The sequence below is a fragment of the Linderina pennispora genome (genome assembly GCF_002104995.1).
Source record: "Linderina pennispora strain ATCC 12442 chromosome Unknown DL89scaffold_55, whole genome shotgun sequence".
NCBI classification, from domain to species: domain Eukaryota; kingdom Fungi; phylum Kickxellomycota; class Kickxellomycetes; order Kickxellales; family Kickxellaceae; genus Linderina; species Linderina pennispora.
The window spans coordinates 478-23866 of record NW_024468303.1 but is presented as its reverse complement, the minus strand read 5'-3'; the positions used below and the strand labels follow the sequence as shown (position 1 = coordinate 23866).

General features: G+C 53.0%; 7 protein-coding genes and 2 non-coding genes across 9 annotated transcripts; 2 read left to right on the top strand and 7 right to left on the bottom strand.

The window, feature by feature from the left end:
- Positions 1 to 294: 294 nt before the first annotated feature.
- Positions 295 to 1104, bottom strand: DL89DRAFT_326177 (uncharacterized protein; the record flags this gene model as incomplete). Its single annotated transcript, XM_040891537.1, has 3 exons — positions 859 to 1104; positions 560 to 749; positions 295 to 490 (listed from the first exon to the last, which is right to left on the bottom strand). The coding sequence occupies exons 1-3, from the start codon at positions 878 to 880 to the stop codon at positions 295 to 297; spliced, it is 408 nt and encodes a 135-aa protein (XP_040739423.1). The 5' UTR covers positions 881 to 1104.
- Positions 680 to 1389, bottom strand: DL89DRAFT_146266 (uncharacterized protein). The gene has a single exon (XM_040883496.1). The coding sequence runs from the start codon at positions 1278 to 1280 to the stop codon at positions 882 to 884; it is 399 nt and encodes a 132-aa protein (XP_040739422.1). The 5' UTR covers positions 1281 to 1389; the 3' UTR covers positions 680 to 881.
- Positions 1390 to 3527: 2138 nt separating this feature from the next.
- On the bottom strand, positions 3528 to 3599 carry DL89DRAFT_t194. Its single transcript has one exon. It is a non-coding gene; the product is annotated as a tRNA-Glu (tRNA).
- Positions 3600 to 4848: 1249 nt separating this feature from the next.
- On the bottom strand, positions 4849 to 5073 carry DL89DRAFT_271644 (uncharacterized protein; the record flags this gene model as incomplete). The annotated part of the gene is made up of 1 exon (XM_040888937.1): positions 4849 to 5073. The coding sequence occupies one exon, from the start codon at positions 5071 to 5073 to the stop codon at positions 4849 to 4851; it is 225 nt and encodes a 74-aa protein (XP_040739421.1).
- A 3519-nt stretch (positions 5074 to 8592) lies between these two features.
- Positions 8593 to 9196, bottom strand: DL89DRAFT_146223 (uncharacterized protein). Its single transcript, XM_040883495.1, has one exon. The coding sequence runs from the start codon at positions 9053 to 9055 to the stop codon at positions 8648 to 8650; it is 408 nt and encodes a 135-aa protein (XP_040739420.1). The 5' UTR covers positions 9056 to 9196; the 3' UTR covers positions 8593 to 8647.
- Positions 9197 to 10928, top strand: DL89DRAFT_146189 (uncharacterized protein). The gene has a single exon (XM_040883494.1). The coding sequence runs from the start codon at positions 9338 to 9340 to the stop codon at positions 10538 to 10540; it is 1203 nt and encodes a 400-aa protein (XP_040739419.1). The 5' UTR covers positions 9197 to 9337; the 3' UTR covers positions 10541 to 10928.
- A 2596-nt stretch (positions 10929 to 13524) lies between these two features.
- On the top strand, positions 13525 to 15605 carry DL89DRAFT_271640 (uncharacterized protein). Its single transcript, XM_040888936.1, has 2 exons — positions 13525 to 14667; positions 14775 to 15605. The coding sequence occupies exons 1-2, from the start codon at positions 13540 to 13542 to the stop codon at positions 15288 to 15290; spliced, it is 1644 nt and encodes a 547-aa protein (XP_040739418.1). The 5' UTR covers positions 13525 to 13539; the 3' UTR covers positions 15291 to 15605.
- A 92-nt stretch (positions 15606 to 15697) lies between these two features.
- On the bottom strand, positions 15698 to 16546 carry DL89DRAFT_213825 (diacylglycerol acyltransferase; the record flags this gene model as incomplete). The annotated part of the gene is made up of 1 exon (XM_040884254.1): positions 15698 to 16546. A coding segment is annotated over one exon (849 nt), but the record flags the coding sequence as incomplete, so codon positions are not given.
- Positions 16547 to 22153: 5607 nt separating this feature from the next.
- Positions 22154 to 22225, bottom strand: DL89DRAFT_t193. The gene has a single exon. It is a non-coding gene; the product is annotated as a tRNA-Glu (tRNA).
- Between the last annotated feature and the right edge of the window lie 1164 nt (positions 22226 to 23389).

Genomic DNA, 23389 nt, shown 5'->3' with positions numbered 1-23389 from the left:
GGCTGGTCAGACCGCCCAGGTGCGGCTGAAAGACATGCTGAGCTGGTGATGCCTCGGCAAGCGAGGCCATGGCTGCCACCAGCGCCAAAAGGCCGGAAGAATAAAGTTTCATAGGTGTAATCGATAGAGAAGGCTTGAACAAGATAAGTATAGCTTAAAAGAAGAAAGAGGTGAGAGACAGGAAGCAGCGACCACGCTCCCATGCCCCTGATTACGTCCGCCCGATCACGTGCAAACCAAACACTGGCCCACATGGCTAGCAGCGGTAGTCCTGCCTGCCCCTAGCCTGCATTCCTAGATCGGAAGCGCGTTTGTGGTGTCAAAGCCGTGATGGCTCTCGTTGCCGCCGCCAAACATCGCCGATGTGACCTTGGCCTGCTTCTTCACTGCGGCGACAAAGTAGCACGCCGCCGCCAACGTAATCGTCACCGCCCCAATTGCCAGAACGCCCCCGCCCTTGGCTAGTGACGACCACATCACAATCGCAAACCTACAAAGCCAGCAGCGTCAGCGACAGACCATACGGCGAACCCCCTGCGTTATGCGCAGAACTACTTACACCAAGTATGCAACAAACCGCCACCAATGGTTCTTGAGCCCGCCGAACGCCCTGTCGAACGCCGGCCCCGTCGGACACAGCTTCATTAAGAACGGAATCTCGATCAGGATGCAGATGGCGCCAAACACGATCGCCAGAATCGAGTACACAATGTGGAACAAGAACGTCACCCCACCGAGGACAATAAGAACTACAGCAAACGACATACACCTCCTAGCGGTTAGTTACCACGTTCAGAAAGTGCCAGTGCAAACCTCTTGCAAAACACAATGTGCCGGGTATGTACGGCAACAACTTACGCACTCCAGACAATAGCGCCATCCTACACAGGAGAAATTATCGCATTAGTATACGAGTGTTCCAGTTCCCTGTGTTTGGTTCGCACTCCTCCTTCCATGCTCCTCTCTGGCCGCCTGCTTAGCACTTGCCATTGCCCATAGAGACTAAAGTTTCCGGTCTTGAGTTCTTCAACAAAGCCCATGGTCGTATTGCTTCTCTCGCTATGTCGTTGCGGCTGGAAAGCTCGAATGCAGGAAGTGATTAAAGGAGAAGGGTGATGGGAATGAGCCGCAAATGAGGAAGAAGTAAAGGAGAAAAATGCGCCAAGAAGCCAAGCTTTGTTTGCTGCTCCTTCCTTTCTTGATCGTCCATAACCACTTGACTGTGTCGCTTGCATACAGCCGATTTTCCAGACCCTTGACAGACCAAGCGCCTCAGTCATTCTTTCGCTCTCTCTCCCAACGCCTTACAACTTGTACCTCCAAACAACGACAATGTTTGCGCTCCCTGTTGGCGGTCTCCCAAAGTTCATTTTGCTCTCAGCAGTGTTCTCGGTGTTCAATACTGCCCAGTGCATTCTCTCCCCGCTCGGCCTCACCCGCCGCATCTACTCGCGCCAGCCCGAGCAGGTAACGCAGCTGACATCGCATGTCTTTGCTGCATGGACTGCCCTGTCGGCAATCCTTCGGTACCAGTGCGCCTACAACATGAACAATGCTATGGTCTACGACATCACCTTTTGGTCGTATGTCATTGCCTGCACGCACTTTGTTTCCGAGACCGTCGTCTACAAGTCTGTCCGGTTCCCTGGCCCTGTCATCAGCACATTCTGCGTTGCACTGACCTCCATCGTCTGGATGATGAAGGACCGCGATCTCTATGTGCGCTAGGCTTCATTAGATATGTTTGCTGCAACACGTCTAGTTGACGGAATAAAATGTTAGCTATTTTGATTCCTTCTTGGACTTTTTTGACTTTTTTCTCTCAGAGTCGCCGTCTGCGCAGCCATCTTCATCCTTGTGCTTGCGTTTCTTGTCCTTCTTGTCCTTCTTGTTCTTGCCCTCATCGTTAGTATTCTCCGGCGGGCTGGTTAACACCTCGATCATGCGCTCAGCCCGCTTGATTACGGTCTCGGAAACAGCCACTGCCGACTCCTCTTTATCACCATCCGACTCCTCTTCTTCCTTCGCTGTTGCCCCGCTCTCGCTCTCATTCAATGCCTTGGCGATTCGTGCCTCGCGCCTCGCCTTCTTGATTGAGTTTGCCTGTGCCTTGGTAACATGCGACGGCAGCACACCGAGAGCCTTCGATCTCAGCTGCTGTAGCTCCGGCGAATCGGCTGTGACTGGGTCGCGCACCAGCCTCGCCTCCTTTAGTAAGCTGTCGCGCAGCTTTCCAGTCAGCACCGAAAAGTACTTTAAGGCTATGGCAAACTGGGGCTCGGGTATCTGCGTTGCGACGTACAGATGCCGAATAATCCAATTTTGCTTCGCCTTATTGAACTTCCATGCATCGCGCTCCTCCTCCCATTGCTGGAGATATGCGTGTGCCCCTTCCCGCGTCTCGGCTGAACCCTCACGAGCAATCCGCTGCTGCTCCTTATGGATATGTCTGATCTCAGCCGCCGTTTTGCGTTTGGCCGGCTTTGTCGATGCCACCTCCATTCTCTCGTCTGAATTGGACATTTTTCTCCAGGCGCGTTTGTATACGTGAAAACTCAAGAAATCGATGCTGAGGCTGCTAAGAGGAAAAGGGAAGTGTCAGTTAACAGCAAGACAGACAGATCAGCAAAAAAAACTCCATCGACGAAATATTAATCAATAAATCTAATTGTAATTACTGAATACTATGGATCCAAGCAATAAATGCACATTGCACCATCACCATCACAATGGAAATACCACGGCTGCCCTTGCGTGCTTGTGCCGAAAACATGCACATGGGATTATATAATTCGATTTATAAATGTGCTCCAGGAATACAAAACCACAAAATCTCAAAGTGATTTAGAACTATTGTTGGTGCTTATTGATATATATGGTGCTAAAGTTTTGGAAGGGGTTTATTTGGAAAACACAAAAGGAAACCAACAGGAGTTGGATTTGGCCATACTAAAATCGAAGATGCTCGTGCCACGGCCATGTAACATTGTCCTTCAGAAGTCTGAATCCGAGCTGCTATTGTTCGCAGCTGGACCGGAGCCTCGGTTATCACAGGCGTGGCCCTGGCCACCGTCATTGGTGACATCATTGATGCTGGCACCCAGATTTGGCAAAAAGCAGTACCACTGCCTGATGGAATAGTGAACGGAATCCAAAAATGGTATAAAGGAGCGGGTGCACTATTCAGTAGGCTGATACCGGCTTAATAATAGACCCACCAATATGGCGTATAGTTCTATGTACATGTTACAACATAGATATACTAGACTTGTGGCGCTTCCGATGCGAGCTCAACTAATATAGATAATCCTAACCAGCTTTCGCATGAAATATCTGTAACAATAACAATGATACTACATGGCATGATAAATGGTAAAGACAAGAAACGGATTCAATAACGGTTACAAAAACAAAGGATGAAATAGGAAAGAGTGATATTATATCACCAGATAGACCTAGCTACCGCTTCAACAAGGGTGAGAAGTATAAAAACAAGAGATTCGACTCGCAAGGAGCAAAAGTAAAAATTCCGCAACGGGGAATCGAACCCCGGCCACGACGGTGAGAGCGTCGGATCCTAGCCACTGGACCATTGCGGATTTGAAGCGCTCATCACGAGATAATCATCTTACAAGCTGCTGTTGTTTGTCATGTCGTAATTGGTCCACAGTTGGACCCCGACATGGTTACACATTAAGGAGTTTTATTTGTCTTCCTTTTTTTTTCTTTTAATTCTCTTCTCTTCTTCGTCACATGCCGCTGTTCCGCTATCAGGACGGACCGCCCCTGACTATCGCCGGTCGAGTTGACGCCCACGAATGGATTCGTGGCGATGTACCTGGCTCACGACGTCCACCAACAGATGGCCTCTGATGCGTATACATCGGGTCTATACGGATGAGGGAACACTGTCCCGTGGTCACCCGGCGGCCGATAGCAGCAAGTAGCATACTCCGTTTGCCGAAGTCCATCCTGCCGAACGAGTATAAATACAGCCATGAACAATGAGCAACATCAAGTTTTATTGTCTACTTTTTAGTATATGATCTCGTTAAGAAACAGTTCACTGTGTGGTTCCAAATCCTTATGATCTTAGGAACCCATGGATCAAGACCTTTAGGCCACAATGGCCGGCCATACTATTCTGGGCGACCGGCGCCACTACTTAGACGGGCACCTGCCCTTTCACCTGGCGATTCCTCCTTCCTTCTTTCATACAGCATATTTCATACGTTCAATATACATCGTGGAAAGGTGCTTGGAGAGTAAACGTGTTCTAGACAGTTGCAGGAGGCTGTCTATCTAAGTGTATCGTACCCGAGACACAACACACTGAGTTATATTTCTATTTAGTTTTCCAAAGATAGTTAGGACCGTTACCGTCGAAGTAGTAGATTACCTCGCAGATTTCCACGAACGAGAGAAAAGAGCTTGGTAGTTTACTATTTCACTAGGATATCTGAATTTCCCGCGACCATTATTATTATTATCATTATTATTATTACCGTTTACTCGCGGATATTGTATTCAAGCAAGACCATCGACTACTATGTCTTACGCGCCCGACACAGACAGTGCTGGTGATCGACCCACTGATCAAGCCTCTCCTTCACCCCTTTTAAACCCCACATGTTATCGCTCGGTGGGAGTGATAATATGCTAGCAAAGGAGCTAGCATTGGAAGAGCTCGAACCGGAGCTCAGACGTCGGGGAGAGAAGGTCGGTATCATAACGGGTTATATTGTAAAACAGGTTCTGAGTTAAGGAATATTCGGGGGCTTGTTGTTCTTGTCTTGTCCTGTCGGTCTGACTTCTCCATATATATGGAGTAGTCAACGAGTGTCTTGACTACACTTTATGTGTAGCATATACGATAGGAATTCCTGTGTTAGGATCCGTAAGAGGAGCATAAAGGGCGGACTTGTTCCGTAGGTGAGGCAGTGTACTTGATCTTGTGTTTGCATTCCGAGTGGAACCTTGCGCATGTGTGACGTTGTTTTGACCCGGGTCTTGATCTTGATCTTGATCTCGAAGGTGGACTTCGTCATGTTCATGCTCATCTGAGTTGAGCATAACAATCGTAAAAGCTGCTGTGTGCCGTGTCTGCGGGGAACAGCGATTCCTCCTGGTTGGGGATGACTGTTTCCACAGAGTTGGTTGGGGGGCATTCGGGCTTGTGGCACCTGCGGCCCTCGACATGCTTGCAGAAGTGGGCGTCGTCATAACAGTGCTCAAAAAATAGAAATAACATGAAATCACAAGAAAATCTTCACACAGAATTGTTTCATCCTCTCCCAATCAGTCATTTTCGAATTACCCTTAAAATCAGAGTTTCTAAATAGTCAGCAATACATATCAGACACTGAGGTCATCCACATGGATCGTTCAACGCAAGAAAACCCACTAGTGTTGCGTGGGAGCAACTTGGGACGGGATGGCAGTTCATTCAGCTACAACGCCGGGCCCAGTGCGCTTGTTGAGGCCTGTGCCGCAGGGGTGCCATGTGGTGCATCGGCTGGTTGGAGCACACCACTGCCTGCACGGGCGGAGCTTTGCGCGGCTGCAAGTGGGTGGCTACCGCTGTCCCGGCAGGTCGAGCACCCAGCCCAGGAGGGCAAGGGGGTGTGGTGGTCGATTGTCGCCGCCTGGCAGGAACGGGCAGATCCAGGGGTTGGCGCAGCGCAGCCGGTTGGCGGATCCAGGCTCGTTGGAGGTCTCACTGGCTTTGGGGAGTGTAGCAGGCCACTCCTTGCTGGGGCCGCGTTGGCGTGTAGTGGTATGCTGGGGCAGCATGGCGTGGTGGCCGCTGAGCTTAGCGGTCGGCTGTCAGGGATTGGTGCAGCCTCCGCTGAGGCCTGGGCTGACGAGTACTTGGAAGGCCGGGGACTAGGGCCAGCCTTGCCACGGGGGCCTGTTGTGGCCGCAGCAACGGCCACTCTACGGTGGTGGGCGGCAAGCCACTGGGCCGGGCAGCCAGCGTGCACTGAAGGCAACGTGGTGCGGGCAACGGTCAGGATCGTTTGTGGCACGGGTGCGCGCAGGCACCGCAGCGGCACACAGTCCGTGGGCGGAGCTGGCCTGGCCGCCCATCAGCCCGGGTTGCTCTTGGACAGGCCTCATGCGCTGCTGCGGTCAGGCTGGGTCCGAGTCCCATATGAGAGTGGGTACGACATAGCTGTCGCTGTGTGCCGCCGCCGGGGCCACACACGCGGGCATGCTCGCACCGCAGATTTTGGGGAGGGTCGCTGTGGCGAGGCTTGTGCTGGCCTGTGTGTTAAGACGGCCGCAGTGATGGATGGCTGGCTGGCGGGTATTGGATTCGGCGCTGCCGGGTATTTCACCGGCGGGCCAGCTGAGCGCGCCCTGTTGTCTGGGGGTGTGGCCGAAGTCCTGGCCTCGGACTTCGAGTGCCACGACTGGTGCTCACCCTCCGGGGACGTCTGCTTCTTCCCGTCGTTAGTCCCGCCGTCTAAGACTGGGGCACTCTTCGAGGCTGGCGTTGCGGCCCTGAGTGACCCTGGCATGTTCGGAAGGGCCCCACAACGCCTAGTGCTGAGTGCTGTCATTGGCCAAGTGTGGTCTATCTGCTCAGGGGCTCGCATGTGGCGGGCTGGCCGCACTGGGGTGGATGGCTTAAAGGTGTCCTGCGCCCTATGTACGGGGGCAGTTTTGGCTTACCGGCTGCCTGAGGTGGTAGCTGCGGCGTGCGGCGCCAAGCCATCACAGCTATATGGTGGGCAGGCCCTCCCCGGAGGCATTCCCGTGCGCCTGGGCCACCTGCTCTTCGGGCCACTAGTCACGACAGCTTACCGCGAGGAAGCTGCGCTAGGCCCATCAGTGACGATAGCCATGGAGGGTAGGCTGTGCGCACCGTTCGACTGCGTCGAGTGCCCCTGTTGCACGATGCGCGGTGCTGGAGGCACCGAGGAACCTCGCCCTGCGACCGAGGCAGCTTGGCTTCCACCAGCAGTCAGTGGTGCAGCACCAGGCCACCCGGGGCTGCGTGGCTGGGTGGTGGAAGTGGTTCTGCGCTACAGACGCATCATGGCAGCTGCATTACGTGCTAGCGCGCAGCATCCGGTTTTGCGCTTACTGCCCCTAGCGGCTGGAGCATGTAGTGGAAAACATGGCTGTTTGGGTGGCTTGGGCTTCGGTGAGGTTGGGAGTCGATCGCGCGGGCGGCTGGCCGCAGAGTGCGGTGGCGCGTGGGTGGCGGCTGAAGCCAACCTGTGGATACCCTTGGGCATGGTTTTGCAGCTCCTACTTGAAGAGCCAGGCCACGTCCAGCGCTCGGGGTGGGTCGGGCCTTGGAGGCAGGTGAGGCGGGCCCACTTCTTATCAGACGGTTCACGGTTGCCACCAGCCTGTGGGAAGGCGGGGCGCGGTGCCCCTACGATCCCCCTGAGTCACACGGTTGCATTGCTCGTGTGTCGGCGGACGCGGGCGGCCTCTGGGGAACCCACTTCCACTAGCTCGGTTGCTGGTGGCAGCACACCACCAGAGCCAGCAGGGCCAAGTGGGCGGCAGGTGATACTACCTGTGGCCCTGTTGTCAGGCCACTGTGGTGTGATCCCCTCTGGCAGTGATTTGGACTCGCATCTTGCTGCACTGAGGGCTAGCACTTGTGTGGGGCTAGTGCCCAACAGGAAAATACACTCATTGGCCGCCATGTTACCAGGGCGTGTGCCAGCTGCCACTGTCAGTTTGGCAGTGGTCTCCGGGGTGCAGTGGTGGGGCATATGGGAATACGCTGGTCAGGCAGAAGGGTCAAGCCTCGGAGCGGTTGGAAACACCCTGCGTTTTGTGCCCATATGGGTTGAACAAGTGCCAGAACATGCGTTCTGTGGGCCACTGCTGGCCACGGGGTCAAGACTGGCTGAGGATGGCACTCAGGCCCTGGCGGACTGGTGTGCCTTGGCCGGCAATGCCGTACTGCCAACCGGGGCCCCGAATGGCTGCCGCCGCTCTGGCAGGGTGCAGCAGCTTGTCGCACGGGCTGGAGAAGTGAGGTATTGCGTACCGTTAGGGATCAGTTGCGCAGGCCCAGCTCCCTATGGTATGTTGCAGGTGGCGAGCAAGCTAGCACAGGCCGACGGAGCCGCGGGCCTTGCTGGGAGCCGCCACCTCACTAGTGGTGGTGGAGCAGCAGGCTCCGGCTGCTGCGCTGTCCGTGTGGTTGGGCGGACGGTGGTGGGCCGCGGCGTAGGCACACCCTGGCACACTGAGGGCATTGCTGGGCAATGGGCTTGCGCGCCACGGCAACCCCTGCTGCCAGGCTGGATCCGGGAGAAGGCACTGTGGGTTGATAGCCCCAGTGTTGGGGCAGCCGGCACACCGGCGTCCAACTGTGCGCTGGGGGTGTGGTCGGCGGAGGCTGTGGTACTGGACCCCCAAGCAGTGGCCCTGCCCATCCTTCTCAGCGGGGGGGGATGGCTGGCCGGGGCGCTGGTGACTATGGTGTCGCTTCCCGGCGATACACCCGGCTCACTAGGCTCAGGGGTTGGACTGGGAGCGCGGGGGGAAAGGCCTCAGTCGTGAGGGTGTGCCGCCAGCACGAGCTATTCCGTGCAGCTGGCGCTTGTGATGCTGTCAGCATAGCTGCAAGCCTGGCGTGTGCTGGTGTCACTGCGGGCTGCGAAGACCAGGCTCACTCCACTGGCTGGACCACGCGCTGTCTGCGTCCCAAGGCCACCGCTGAAGGCTCTTTCCCTGGCTGCCAGGGAGTGGGCAGCGTCGGGGTCTCATCACGCCTTCCTGGACAATTGGGCCAGCGTGGGCCACTGGGCGCCGCTAGCGTAAAGACAGGCCTGCGCGGCTTTCCAAGCTGCAGTGTGAGTCTGTCAGTGGTGGATTGCAGGGAGATTCTTAAGGCATGCGGGCAGAAGCTGCCGGGCCTGGATCCTGAAGTGCTAGGCGCAGCAGTGGGGCGCCCACACCCGCCGCATTTCCCGGCTGGGAGAGACGTGCGCCGCCAGCCCGCTCGGCCAGCTCGCCTCAGGCCACACACAGCCCAGGAAATTGGAGCTGCCGCCGGGGACGACTCACTCGCCCGCATCAGGCGTGCTCAGCTGCAAGTGGCGGCTGCACTGGCGCTGGTGTACGCAGCACTGGCTACGTTGGTATTGACTGACACTGGCAGCAAGGACCACGCCGCACACTGCACCTGTCATTGGTGTGGTGTCGTGCGCTCTCCCGAGACCAGCCGCCAGCTTGCAGACGCGGGGGAAATGCTGGGCGATGGCACCATGCAGGCCTGCAAAGGACCCGCGGCCCCACAACCTGGTTTGGCCACGCTGCGCATGATGCTGGTGCGCAGGTGCTTGCGCATGGTCACAGGATGCCAGGCTGTACCCGAGTGGACCGGGGGTCACGCGGGGGGGGGGGGAGAGTGGATGCGACACTTCTCCTTGAAGCTTGGCCAGTTGCCTGCAACCCTGGTGTGGCTCACGCTGCTGTTGGGGCTCTCTGCCGGGAATTCCTAACGGGGGGCATCCAGCATTGGGCTGCTGAGGGGCTGAGTGGGACGCGAGCGGTGGGTTTGGATACTGCTGCACCACACCGCACGGGTCCGTCCACGGATGTTGGCGCTGGGGCTGCGGCGAGTAGGACGGTTCCGATGCACCTGGTTGGGGCACAGCAAGCTGTGGGTGATGCGGCCGGATGGTCGCCTGCCTGTGCCAGCGGCGTGGTGCGTGACGAGACGCCGGCCTGCCCTGGGTCAGAGCGGAGTGTGCGTGTGGCTACAGGCAATTCTGCATTCCGCTTGTTTGCTGAATTAGAAGACGCTTGCCCTCCTGCGCAGGTGGTCCAGGACACCACGGTGGCCGCGAGGCACCATGGACCAGCCACCACAGTGGACTGCTGCCGGACCGGGCACACGTGGACCCGAGGTCCCGCATGCGGGCGCGGGCTTAGGCGCGGTGCAGTCCTGAGGAGTCGGGTGACACTGCCCAACACCTTGAGAGTTGGAAGAAAACTTGCAGCTGTTGCCGCGGGCGTGTCTGAGGGCAGAGCTGAACAGGGACCTGGTGCGGGGAGGTGCATTGGGGGCGGGGTAGTGCACCGGCAGTGCGCTCCCGCGCCCGGGCCGACCGGACAACTGGGGCCCTGCCTGGCTAGTGTGCGCGGTTCGGCTGGTGTTGAACCCCCAGATTCAGACTCGTCACCCCTTTTCTCAGCGTCTGTTGCCCCAGAGGGTCTGGCTCTGGCCCTCTGGGCCCTCGGCCACGTTGCAGCGGCGGTTGATGATTGTGCCGGGCCGTGTGCCAGTGTCCGCAGAGTCCAGGGAGTGTGGCGCTCATCAGGCTTGGTGGACGACGAGGGTGGTGAGGTGTGGCCGAGCGCCAGCGCAGGGCAATTCCAGAATCCACTACTTGCAGGCACCTTAACCTGCTGGAAAGAGAGCGTCGAGGCACGGGTGTCAGCCGCCATCGAGCAGTGGAATGATGAAGGGGTACTCCGCTGTGGAGAGGCGGAGACGTGCTGTTGCGCGACGTCTTATGCCATGCTGGCTGATGACCTTTTATCTTTGCTCCAGTAGTGCGGGCTGTTCTGCCTCACTTCACGGCGTACGGAGAGACGCCGTGCATATCACTATCATGTTAGATTCCTCCCCGTCGGGCTCCATTTGTCGTGTCTGTGGGGAACAGCGATTCCTCCTGGTTGGGGATGACTGTTTCCACAGAGTTGGTTAAGGGGCATTCGGGCTTGTGGCACCTGCGGCCCTCGACATGCTTGCAGAAGTGGGCGTCATCATAACAGTGCTCAAAAAATAGAAATAATATGGAATCACAAAAAAAAATAGGCAAGTCTGCCCAGTGGTCGTCGTCGTCGGTCGTCGGTCGTCGATGTCGTTTTCTCGATCATGATGATGTCCCTTGATCTCTTTCGATGTTCTTTATATCGAGATTTTACCCCACACAACGCGCCGACTTTGACTGCATTTGTCAGCGTCGGGCACTTATGCACGACTATGGAAGGTTGATACATGCATATAGCCCATATTTGTGGTGCCAGGTGCCTTTCTTCTGTCAGCACTCATCATACCCCACAAAGTATACTTCAATAATACGGCGCGTGCCTAAAACGACCTAGGTCAAATGTCAGGGAAGAGGAAACTAGGTAGCGTGTTCTCCTAGTGATGATTGTAAATGTGCTGATAAAACCAAAAGTAAGCGTTCACAAAAATATATTGGAAAAACCAGAAGGAATCCCTGCCTTTAGGAGCCAGCAAGGGGTATTTAAGCAAGCGCCGAGTGCGCATACTGAGCCCTCATCTAAGCCGCGTACGGCCCTGGATAAAGCTGCGCCACTCTCAGTGAGTAATCCGCCTAGGGTGAGTCGGAACTACCCTAGCGGCATGACATATTTGGTGTATCGGGTGGCGCAGTAATAACCAGTCACTGACGATCACTCGGGCATTTCCGGGGTTCGACTCGGAGCTTCAAGTCCAGTCGTCGTAGACACACGACATGTGTTGTCACCTGCCTCGGGTGATAGGGAATTGGCGGAGTGGAAGGAAGTGCTCGAATCGGAGCCTACCGAGTTTCCACGGAATACAGGAATACTATCGAATATACTATGTATTGAAGAGGTCGGGTTCAGGAGATCAAAGTAGCTGAGTCGGGTTCTGAGTCGGGTTCTCTGTCCTCCTATCTATGTGCATCTACAAGATATGTGCTTATATACTCCGATGCACACTAGAGTCTGGGAGCTGCATGGACAATAGGAATCCCGGTGATCGGGTCAACCATTGTCGCATGGCTATGAGACTGGTCTTGTGGACTTGGAACTGAGACAGGCGGGGAGACGCGGGATAGTCTTGCTTCTTGATCTTGATCCGGGAGCATCTCAGCATCATTTTCATGATCGTCAACGACGGGCATAACAGCTGATATGTGAAATTTAAAAGGAGTGAAGGAGAGGCCTGGTGAGTGGGTCGATCCCCAGCCCTGTCTGGGTCGGTCGCGGAAGACATAGTAGTCGCTGGTCTTGCTCGAAATAAACAAACGAGTTCTGTGAATATAAATAACTAGTACTTGTCGTGCAAATATGAATAATCTTGTGAAGTAGCAAACTAGCAAGCTCTTTCTTTCGTTCGTGGAAATCTGTGGGACAATCTACGGCTTCGATTGTAACGTTCCTGACAATGACTCTTGGAAAACCTAATAGAATATAACTAAGTGAACTTTTTGGAGGGATAATATTCTGAAAAGTAGACAATGAAACTAAATTTAGCTCGCTGTCCATGGCCGTATCTATACCCACTCGGCAGGATGGACTTCGGCGAACGGAGCATGATACTTGCCGCTATCGGCTACCAGATGACCTCGGGACGGCGCACCCATGTCAGTAGAGACCCGATAAATGCATATTGGAGGCCATCTGTTAGTAGATGTTGAGAGCCAGACGCATCGCAGCAAATCCATTCGTGGGTATCGAATAGGCCAGCGATGGTCAGGAACAGTTACCGAAGATAGCAGAACAGCAGCATGTGACGAAGGAAAAGAACGGGAGAAAAGAGAAGGGAAAAAGGAAAAAAAAAGAAACTCTGATGTGTAACCATGCCATGGTTCAATCGTGGACCGATTACGGCATGATAGGTGTGATAATATAGCTTCAGTAATCAATTTGGCTGGGGTGTTGGCAGCTGCATTATTTGCAGGACAGCTCGACATTGTGTTAGACATGGTCTAACAGTCGATTAATAAAAGGTGGGGTGATCATATATGGCAGTCATTCTAAGAGATGAACATTGTAAAAGAATATTCAAATAGTGATATAGAAATCATTTATTAATATACTTATCCATTTGCTATATCCAAAATGTTGTGGTATCTATTGTGAATATAATAATTAAATGAACTATTAAACAAACGATGCCAAATATAGTTGTTCTCCAAAACCTCCTTTGGTATCCTAAAAAAAACTTCAACTGATTCGCTAGGGCTCACTATTTAATAAATACTTTTAGGTATAGTTATTTTACTACATTATAGTAACTATGATAGATATCTATCATTCAAGTATCTGTCATATTAAGGTAATAATAGCATATATCATTATGTGATATCAGCTATATGCTTATTTTACACAATTACCTGCCCCCTCTATCTCTCCCTCTATTTCCTCTGCCCTAACTCACCTATACTATTCCTTAGTTCATGCTTTTGTTCACAAATACACATAGGTTTACACCTGTGCTCACAGTGTATTACCACTGCATTTTCTGTGGCTTTGAGGATAGTGATACTACATAATATCAGTCTAGCAGATGTAGTCACTTTGTCAAGCAGATGGTTCAATGTGATACCCAGTTTCAAATTTCGATTATCATATCACTTATACCAGCTATTTTCCACCCACGTTGGAATCAGCCACAGACCATCCATCTCCATAATCTATTCCTATCCCGGTAGCGTTTGTTTTCAAAAACAGTGAGCCACTGGGTATTTGGGATTATACTCTATTTTTCTTGGTAGCGTTTGCCTTCTTCGGTTATTCACTTATTTCCAGATATTATATTACCACCTGCCCATTATGACTGAACTGGTCGCGTTTGAAGACTCACCACTTGGAGATTACTTGAGGGATATTGCAGCGGGTGAATCGTTGATCATTGACAGCAATGAAGCTGGATTTACCACGACCGGTGGGCCAGACCATGCGAAATCCCCTATCCCGCTATCGCTTTGGACCCGTGCACAAAGCTGGCTGCATGGCAATCTATCTTTAGGAAATAGTTCTGATAAGGAGTTCGAAGCCAGGCTGTGCTCTGTGCTGTGGGATAGCATTGTGCGTACGCTGGCAAATTCTGGCCATATGGCGGTACGGTACACGCCACGTACTAGCCACAAGCATGCCACTGATATGCCTAGCCAACAATTGGGCGATCTAAGACCGCGTAGCAGTCGTAGCAACGACATAGCCAAGCATACGGTTGGGCCACTGGTGCTTGGTGCCGCTTTCCTAATCAGGACTAGAAGCAGTGTACGGCCAGCTCTGATGGCCCTGAGTGCATTCATAGCTGCTGCAGTCGTTTGGTCATCATGGCACAAGTACTCCAGTCAAATAGCAGCAGCACGTCGAGCCGAGGAGTATATTGACAGTCTTACGGACATGTGTCAATCGAGCCGTGTGCTAGACGTAGCGATACAGCGCGCGCTGCGGTTGGTACAGGAGACTGAGCTTGTAGCTCGTGGGTTTCGCTGGGCATCACCCAGCTCCATACCTGGTGTTGATGCCCGACCAGGCCGTGGAGCCATACGCACTGCAGTATACCTACGCAATGCAGTTGGTGAGGCATTACGCGAATCGTTTGACGCGGTTGCATTGGCTGTTGAGCAGGTTGCCGACCAGGATACCCTGCTTGAGCTATCGCAAACCAGAGAAAAGTTCACCCAGCACACCGATTTTAGCGACAGCGGGCTGTCACTCGAAGTACTACGGGCCCGGTTTGAGCTGCACTTTAGTCTACGCCGGCGATGGCTGCAGCGAGTGCTTGACACTGCCGAGCCACTGTCCTTACCCACGATGAACTCCGCTGCAGCACTGCAGAGTGGACTTTCGGGAAATACACTAGCCACGTTTGCACATATCAGAGCTGCATCAGAAAAGGGTGTAGACATGATACGGAAGGTTGAAAATTCGGCGCATACCTCGGCACAGGTGGGCATCGCTGATGGATATCAAGTCTGACCGCACGCTTAGCCAACACCCGCCTGCTTCGGCTGCTCAGTGCCATGTCAGAATCCCTGCATACTCTTAGGGCGAAGATAATAGTCTGCCGTGAAAGCATTGGGCTGGATGATGATGGGTGCCAGGAGTTGAACAGCGGTGCGGTAAACCGACCTAGCCCAGAAGCAACAGCCCGGCTGTTTTCATCACTAAAAGCAGAACTGGACACCCTCAATGCCCAATACCAGGCAGCACTGACGGTCTTGACATGCGATGATTGTGAGGGGCCACAGGCGTCGAGCAGCTGCAGAGAAAGCACAACCTGTGTGATTGACCAACACGATATTCCCGATGGTGCACGCGTATTAGGGTACTCGGGGTTTGACCTGAACGACTTGGATGTTCCTGAGCAAACCTTCGAGGCCGATCCAGCGATTCAGGAGTCGCGTGGGCAGAGTTCTAACGGAAAACCGCAGCTCCTTGACCGCAGTGAGCGTATCCGGCTGCAGCGCCAGAAACGTGAAGGCGAGATCGAGGCACGCGAGCGCAGAAACGACATCCACAGCATGCTGAACGAGCTTCGGTCTGCCATTGACGAAAGATCTAGGAAATGAGGCGACCGCAGCAGCTCATGTGCCAGCTATTCTAGCCCCCAGTGACACGCTTGACAAAATACCCGTTCTTATGCCCAAGACTATCGTAGTGGGAGGCAACGCGCTCTGCTTCCGCCCGCGTGTTGTACTTTCCCTGCAGCGGATGCTGGACGCCGTTGGTATCGATCCGGTATACAGCAAACTGCTCCTTCCGGTTGCTATGTGCAGCAGCACGCTGCGTATCATTTGGCTTGCGACTAAACTGCCGCAGGGCCTGTACTGGTCTACGAGTCCTGCTCCACAAAAGAGATCCAGGCGGATGCTTCATGATAGAATACTTGGATGAAGAAGTAGAGCTGTAGTATTACAAATAGCACGGATAAGCTAGCTGAGCACTAGATTATTACAAGGTCTCCGCCCTGCGGATCGTATATGGGCTGGAACCTGGAGTACAGGCGGCCCATTTGAAGGATGAAGTCAGCATGAACATGGTCTATCTCCTCTGCAGTCGGTGCCTCGATCTTGGGCACAGCGATTGGCGTTCCTATGGCAACGGTCAGCGGAGAGCGGCGCGGCACCATGCCAAGGCGGCCGTAGAACACTGGCAGTGCAAACTTGACTTTTGTTTGCAGCCACTTTTGGAGCCTGCGCAATGGCGGGTGCATGACTTGTGTGAAGATATCGTTCTCGCCAAACACGTAGACAGGCACGAGCGGGGCGCCAGCCATGATGGCCTCCCGCACGAATCCCTTGCGATGGCGCATGACGATTTTGCGGTGGCCTGGGTTTGTATACAGACTCTCCTTGGCACCGCCCACAACGATCCCGACGCTGTGTCCCTTTCCCCGCGCCAAACACTCGCGGATCGCCGCTCGCGACGATGCAATCGCTCCCAGTGCCAGCAGGTAGTCGCGGAATACTGGCAGTGTCAATGCTGGACGGAGTGCAGCTACATGCACTGTGGTCCCTTCCAGTGCACGGTACAGGGCGCTGCTCTGCGCCCCCACTGCGACCTGTCCGCCAAAGGCCAGGATACCATGGGGCGCAATCCCCAGGAGATACGACTGCTTCGGATCCAGGCGCTGCTCCAGCACCACACGCACCGGGAAGTAGGCACTGATGTACCGCCATATACCCAAGCGCCGCACCCACAATGCTGGGCGCCCTACCCCATTGCTGATGGCCGGGTCGTTATAGCAGAATACTACATACAGTGCGAGCGGGATGCGCAGCGACGGCAGATATACAAAGGCCAGAATGAAAAGAACGGGCAGCACAAATATCAGGGCTGTGAACACTGTTGCAGCTACCGGCTGCACGATGCCTGCTAGTCCGCCTTGCCGCGACAGTTCCAGAACCTCGGGTTCGGGATCGAAAACCAGCGGCTCGGTTTCTGTCTCTGCTCCTGTGGAGCCATGTGCTGAACTGGGGGTTCGCCGGTTGATGCCCAGAGCTGCGGCAGACTCGGACGCTGGCCATGCTTCTGGCCGTGCGGCTGTGGTGGACTCACTGGCGAGCGGGGGCTTGACAGGGCTGTCAGTGAGTAAGCTCTTGGCAAGCCCGGCACAGTGGCCCAGCGAGTCTGGCGTCCCTTGCATACAGGTTGCGGTCTCTACACGGGCCATGCACACAGAAATGAGAGTACGAAAATGGTGAATTCCAAAGTGAAGCTGTATACTAGCAAAAAGGCGGGCAATGAGGTGGGAAGAGGTAACGTGCACTGCTAGACGCCTGGAGAGGATGCGGAGGCACGCAACCCTGCTGCTGGCCCTGCCTTCCAGCCAGCAGTAAGTGCTTATTTCTGGCCACACAACCGGCACAGCCAAGACAGCGAAGTTGGTTCTCGAACTCTAGCTCTCTTGGCGGTGCTTTACTGCGCACTTGCCTGGCCCAGCAAATAGCGGAGCACCTTTCCTGCAGGGCTTTTCGGGATAGCCTCGACCGCTTCTGCACTCGACGGCGACTCCTGCGTGCGTCTTGGCCCACTGGGATATCTGCTGCAGCGTATTGTCGCTAGCAGCAGCCTCCCTGGGCACGATATAGGCGACGGGCATCGCCGAACCCTTCGGGCCCTCGCCCTTGACAGCGCAATCCCTGACCAGCGAGCAGTTGGCCAGAGCATTCTCCACATCGGTAGGAACCACGGCTCCCTCTGCTGTATACACTATGTCGGCAATTCGTCCACGCAAAAACACATGGCCATCGGTGCTCACGCGTGCATAGTCGCCTGTGCGCAAAAAGCCGCTGGCAACTGGTGACGTGGCAGTATTGACGTACCCATGCATCACATGGGGTCCACTCACACACAGCTCACCAAACCCACCAGTTTCCTGTCCGTCAGTGCCAATGACCATGGCTGAGCTGTTCGGATACAGCACTCCAACAGCACCCTCACACGGCGTGGCCCAGGAACTGCCGGCGATTATCGACGTCGACTCGGCCATGCCATAGCCCTGGATAATCGGCGACCCATTGAGGAGCTGCGAGTACGACTTCTTCAGCGCATGCGGAAGCGACGCCCCGCCACACCCGACCATCCTGACAGAGCCAATGTCGTACCTGTTTCCAGTTGCTGCTGACTGTGCAATGCTACCCATCTTTGTAATCCCTGCTGCGATGTCGTATAAAACTGCCGGCGTCAGGCTCAGCCGATTGATCTTGTATGAGTCAATGGCTGCAAGGTACGGGTCGAGCTCAAACCCAGCCATTTGTACGATCAGGTCGCCGCTGGTCAGCGGTTGGTAGCACAGCACACAATGGCCATACAGGAAGTACAGCGGCAAGGCTGACAAAACATTACTCTGTGGTTGAACACTGGCAGCAGAGTCGCTGTCGCCATGCGCGTGGCTGCGCGCAGAGTACCCGCCCACCATGACGTACATGGATACGATGTTGCGATGCGTTAGCATGATGCCCTTGGCTTTGCCGGTCGTTCCCGACGAGTATACGATTAGTGCAACCCGGTTAAGCTCTTCTGGACTGGTGACTCGGTGGGACTCAATGGCAGCAGCTCCATCAATGGCCGTTTCCAGCGTTGTGAATCCGTCGCTGCAGCCCTGGATAAGAACAATGTTGGATGTGGGAATGTCCAGGCCTGCTGCGTCACATACCTGCTGCAGAACCGGGAGCAGGTGGGCTGTAGTGAACACAACACGCGCGTCAACGTCTTTGAGCTGGTGTGCCAGGGCCTGCACACTCTGCTGGGGGTTGACGGCCATGTATGTGCCGCCTGCAATCAGCGTGCCAAAGTGGATGGCGCTAAATGCAATGTCGTTGGGCGCGAGCACTGCAGCGACGTCGTTGAGCCCATCAGGTAGATTACTGCCCTGAGCCGGTCCGCCGAACCCAAGCGACCGGAGAAATCCAGCGATTCGCTGTGCCTGGCACTTGATATCAGAGAAGCGCAGCGTCGCTTTGGTCTGTGCGTCGGTGACAATTGCAGGCTCTGTGCAGCCCTGCGTGCCCAGCCGGTCTACCCGGCGCTGTGCCTGCTCGAAGAAGTACGATGTGATGTCCTGGTCTGGAATCGCGACATTGGCGATTGGTGAGCTCACTGGCATTATTGGCTGGAAGGGTGGCGTCAATTAATATGCGAAAACCAAAAAGCTACCAGCACTAGTGCAGAAGAGCAGAGATTAAAGTTGAGGAGAAAAAGTCAATTGGGGCCAGGCGACTGGGCTGGATGAGCGCATATTTAAACCGAACCGCCTCTCCCTTGTCCGACAAAACTCCTCATTGAGGGGACCTGGCAGGAAGCCGGATGATTAAATTTTCGGCTCCCACTCGGTGACACGGATGCCATGGGCTGTGCATGTCGCGCATGTCCGTGCATTGCCAATATGTGCTGCATGCTGCACTGGGCTGCAGGCTACACATGCGTGCGCCAAAAAGGAACTGCTAGCTGCCCTGCTAATATCAGCTGCTAGCCGGCCGCCTGAGCACATCCATGCCCATCATCCACGGCCGGAGCACCTGCGGCACAACCACTTCGCCTCCCGGACGCTGGAACGACTCGAGCAGTGCCACAGCCAAACGCGGTACAGCAATCGCCGTCGCGTTCAGCGTATGGACAAACACCGGGGGCCCACCATCCCCGCCAGCCACACGAGCACGAATGCCGAGCCGTCTCGCTTGGTAATCGGTGCAGTTCGATGCGCTCGAGATTTCCCCCCACGCCTTGCGTCCAGGCATCCACGCCTCAATGTCAAACTTTTGGAATGCACTGGCGCCCAGCTCATGCGTAGGCATCTGCAAGATGCGGAACGTCAGTCCCAGATCTCGGTACAGTGCTGTCTGGAAGCCCACCAGGCGCTCCAGTTCGGTCTGGCTCTGCTCTGGCAACGCGAGCGATACCAGCTCGACCTTTGTGAACTGGTGCAGCCGGTAGATTCCGCGGGTGTCGCGTCCGCGCGCACCGGCCTCGGCACGGAAGCAATGGCTGAGTCCGGCCACTGCGTATGGAAGTGTTGCCCCATCAAGGATCTGTTTCTGCTTCATTGCCACCAGCGGAATCTCTGCCGTAGCAACCAGACACAGTGGGTCGGAGCCATTATTATCGTCGTTGCGCGATTCCTCAGCAACCGGGATGGCCCGGTAGATCTGGCTAGCCTCGCCCAATGGCTGGCTGTTAGCCTTAGCCTTGAGATCGCCACTGAGCGCATTGTCCAGCTCCAGCTCCTCGGCACTAGAGCGCGGCCGGAACCCGCATGCGTCAACAATGCTGCTGCGTGCGACATCAGGAGTGATATGCGGAATGAATCCTGCTGCGCTCGCTCTAGTCATTGCATACTGCACCAGTGCTAGCTCAAGCAGCGCCCCAGCTCCCTTCCAGTAGTGGAATCTGCTGCCAGCTACCTGCGCTCCAGCCTGCATGTCGACAATATCAAGGTCGCGTACCAAATCGTAGTGATCGCGGAACTCGACACTGGACAGATGTGACAGATCGCTTGGGTTGTTAGGTATCCGGTCAACCGTGTGTAGCAAACCTTCGATTCTGACTGTTCGCGCATTCGATTCGCCACCCACTGGTGTGTCCGGATGTGTCAGGTTTGGGATTTTTGCAGCTTCATGCATCAACTGTGCCTCGACGCTACTGACTTTGCGCTCCAGCTCCTGGACTAGAGCTTTGCACGATTTAGCCTGACTCCGCAGATCGCTCATCATCGCCCTGTGCTCCTCAGCGTTGACCTGCAGCCCCTTGTACTTGGCTTGCTGTGCCAGCTGTTTGGATAGGACATTGAGTTCGCTGCGGCGCTCGTTGATCTGCGACATTATATCCCGAAACTCGTCATACAGAATGCCTACTCGGTGAGGCTGTGCGTCATGTACGTTGCGCTGCTTGGCATTCTCCAGCAGCTCGTCTGCATTGTCCCGGATATATTTGTAATTAAACGACGGTTGGATCAGTGTCCGCTTCAGCAGCTTGACCGCGAGTGGTTGGCGTCGGTGGACAGGTAAACGAAGCAGCGTCTGCAGCCGGCACAGTGTCATTATGCAAGGAAATTGTTTATTCAAACAGCTGCAGCTGCGACAGTGAATTCGAAAGGACAGGAGGTGATGGAGATAAAGAGACCAGCCAGCGAAACTGCTAGCGAAAAAAGCGAATCCAGATCAGTGGTGAGGTCAACCTTAGATTTAATGCGGTCTTAATCGATCAGGCGATTCGGCAGAAATGTGCGCAGCCAATCTACAGGCACAAATTGCAAGCCAGCGGGGTCCTTCTCCTGACTCTACCACACTAAATGCTTAACCGAACCAGCATAAGATATTACAGTTGCACTACGCTGCAGCTAGTACAATAGAATACTGTTGATAGTGAATGCCGCAAAAGTATAGGGCAATTACAGCCAGTTGCATTATAAAGTAGATGCCCTGCTCAGCATCACTAGCTGAAGCCATAGATAGTCCTAACAACAAATTACTGGAGGTTATTCACAATCACTAAACTAGGTAAAAGATATTTAGAATATAGGGGGTCATTCCTAGACTTGTAAATTTTAGATATTCGCAATTTAGTTAGATAGATATTTGAATAGTCATTTTCAGAATCATTTTTTGCTATTAGATATTTTTGGAATAGATATTTATAATTATTATGTCCAGAATGTTTTTATATGTATAATTGATTTCTAAAATACAAATATTATTTTTTGCTATTTTACCCAAACTGCTATTGGCATCTTGGAAAAGTTTCAGTGAACATAATTTCAACCAGAAAGAAAAACCTTTGCATATTTAGGGTTAATTATCATTAGGTAACAAAAGTCAATATCTCAATAGGTGTGGCTAAGCAACCACAAGGAAATTATGTTTACTGAAACTTTTCCAAGATGCTGATGGCAGTTTGGGTGAAATTTTTATTTCACTGAAATTGCCAATAGTTTTAACATGCATAAATAGTTGTTGTGCAGATAACTAACTCCAAATGACCTCTATAGAGTATCAGTACCAACTATGCTTGTGGTAAACCCTAGAATTCTTTATTTACACTCAGTGCATTGATAAATAGTTCTTAGTACCCCCTAGTGGCAGGAATCATACTACATAGTACAACCTACTGCATCTTTGGAATATATCAACAATAATTTGCTCTCAACATTTAATGCACAAAAAATGGCCAGTAGCATATTGCTGTAGTGTTTAGAATGGGTTAACTTGAAACTGAGAGTCATTCAAGTTCACATTGATTAAGTGAGCACTCCACAGGCAGTAATAAGAAGTTACAAACACCAGATTGGCTGATTTGTTAATAATGCCAACTATAAAAACCACCAGGTTCCCTTAGAGCAATATACAGACAATCTCGCTAAATAAGCACTTGCAGCGCTTTAATAAGAGGCAAATGTGAACTGCCACCGGATTCAACAGCTTTGTAAAAAGAGAAGTTCCGCAACGGGGAATCGAACCCCGGCCACGACGGTGAGAGCGTCGGATCCTAGCCACTGGACCATTGCGGATTTGAAGCGCTTTTCCCGAGATAATCATCGTTCAATCCGCTGAGTTGTGGATAATTTAAATCATCCATAAAGATATGGATGATCATTCATTTGGTTTTTTCTGACATTCGTGGCAGTGTAGCAGCTGAAACTAGGAATAAATATGAATATCTCTCTACTTATTTATATGTACAGCGCGGTGGTGTATATGCTTAGTTTCCCAAATCATATTATTGTTGAATCAATTCAGTACCATGTTTATATTTATTTCCATCGATTTACCTATTCGTTTTTCTCATGATCATGGGATATTGGTGTTTTCACGTCCTCCCAAGTTCTGCGATATTACTTTGTGTAGCTATGCTATTTGGCATATTCATATCACTCTGGCTATGATTCATTTATCATAGTTTGATGATCATTGATGTTTTGAATCCTACTTCATATATTCAACATGTTGAATTAGGCACAGCTCAATCTAGTTGTGTATCCATTACTGCTTTATATGCCACGCTGTGACCGCGTATAAGCTGCTCGGCTTAATGTAATGCCATTGCTGTAGACAATGTTTAATATAAGAGTTTATAACGTCGAAGATAATCGTTCTAATATCAATATCCGATTATCTCGAACTATAGGTTTTCTTCCTGTTATTTACTTTTCCTTCATTTATCATCAGATTTTGGCTGTGCTACCTGAGTGATGGTTATAGAGCATTTACGCTCACCCTCATTCTTTCCATTTTCTTTGCTTTTCATATGTAAATACAATCATTGGACTGTCACCTTTTGATTATATGAAGCTCACACAGTTTGCACACTTCTGGGTTGATACATCGTTGTTGGAAGATTCGTTCACAACGCGGACTCAACGAAGATACACACATATCGGCATATCATGTATTGCGTTACTCATTCCTTTTTTGGCTTTGCCTCTCCTCACGGACCTGTATTTCCCACCTTATGCTCTAGTCCAACAACACATTGATGGTTTCTATGCGTGCTGTGTCTCGGGTACGATACACTTAGATAGACAGCCTCTGCAACTGTCTGGAGTACAGTCACTCTCCAAGCACCTTTCTCGACGTATATTGAACGTATGAAATATGCTATATGAAAGAGGAAGGAGGAATCGCCAGGTGAAAAGGGTGGGTGCCCGTCTAAGTAGTGGCGCCAGCCGCCCGGA

What these genes read in the sequence shown, in the direction of transcription:
- DL89DRAFT_271640 (XM_040888936.1), top strand. Translation starts at nt 13,540, where the DNA reads ATGACTGAACTGGTCGCGTTTGAAGACTCACCACTTGGAGATTACTTG. An exon ending in CGGCGCATACCTCGGCACAG is followed by an intron (nt 14,668 to 14,774) that starts GTGGGCATCGCT and finishes CTTAGGGCGAAG; the next exon opens with ATAATAGTCTGCCGTGAAAG.
- DL89DRAFT_146189 (XM_040883494.1), top strand. Translation starts at nt 9,338, where the DNA reads ATGCCAGGCTGTACCCGAGTGGACCGGGGGTCACGCGGGGGGGGGGGG.
- DL89DRAFT_146223 (XM_040883495.1), bottom strand. Translation starts at nt 9,055, where the DNA reads ATGCGGGCGAGTGAGTCGTCCCCGGCGGCAGCTCCAATTTCCTGGGCT.
- DL89DRAFT_146266 (XM_040883496.1), bottom strand. Translation starts at nt 1,280, where the DNA reads ATGACTGAGGCGCTTGGTCTGTCAAGGGTCTGGAAAATCGGCTGTATG.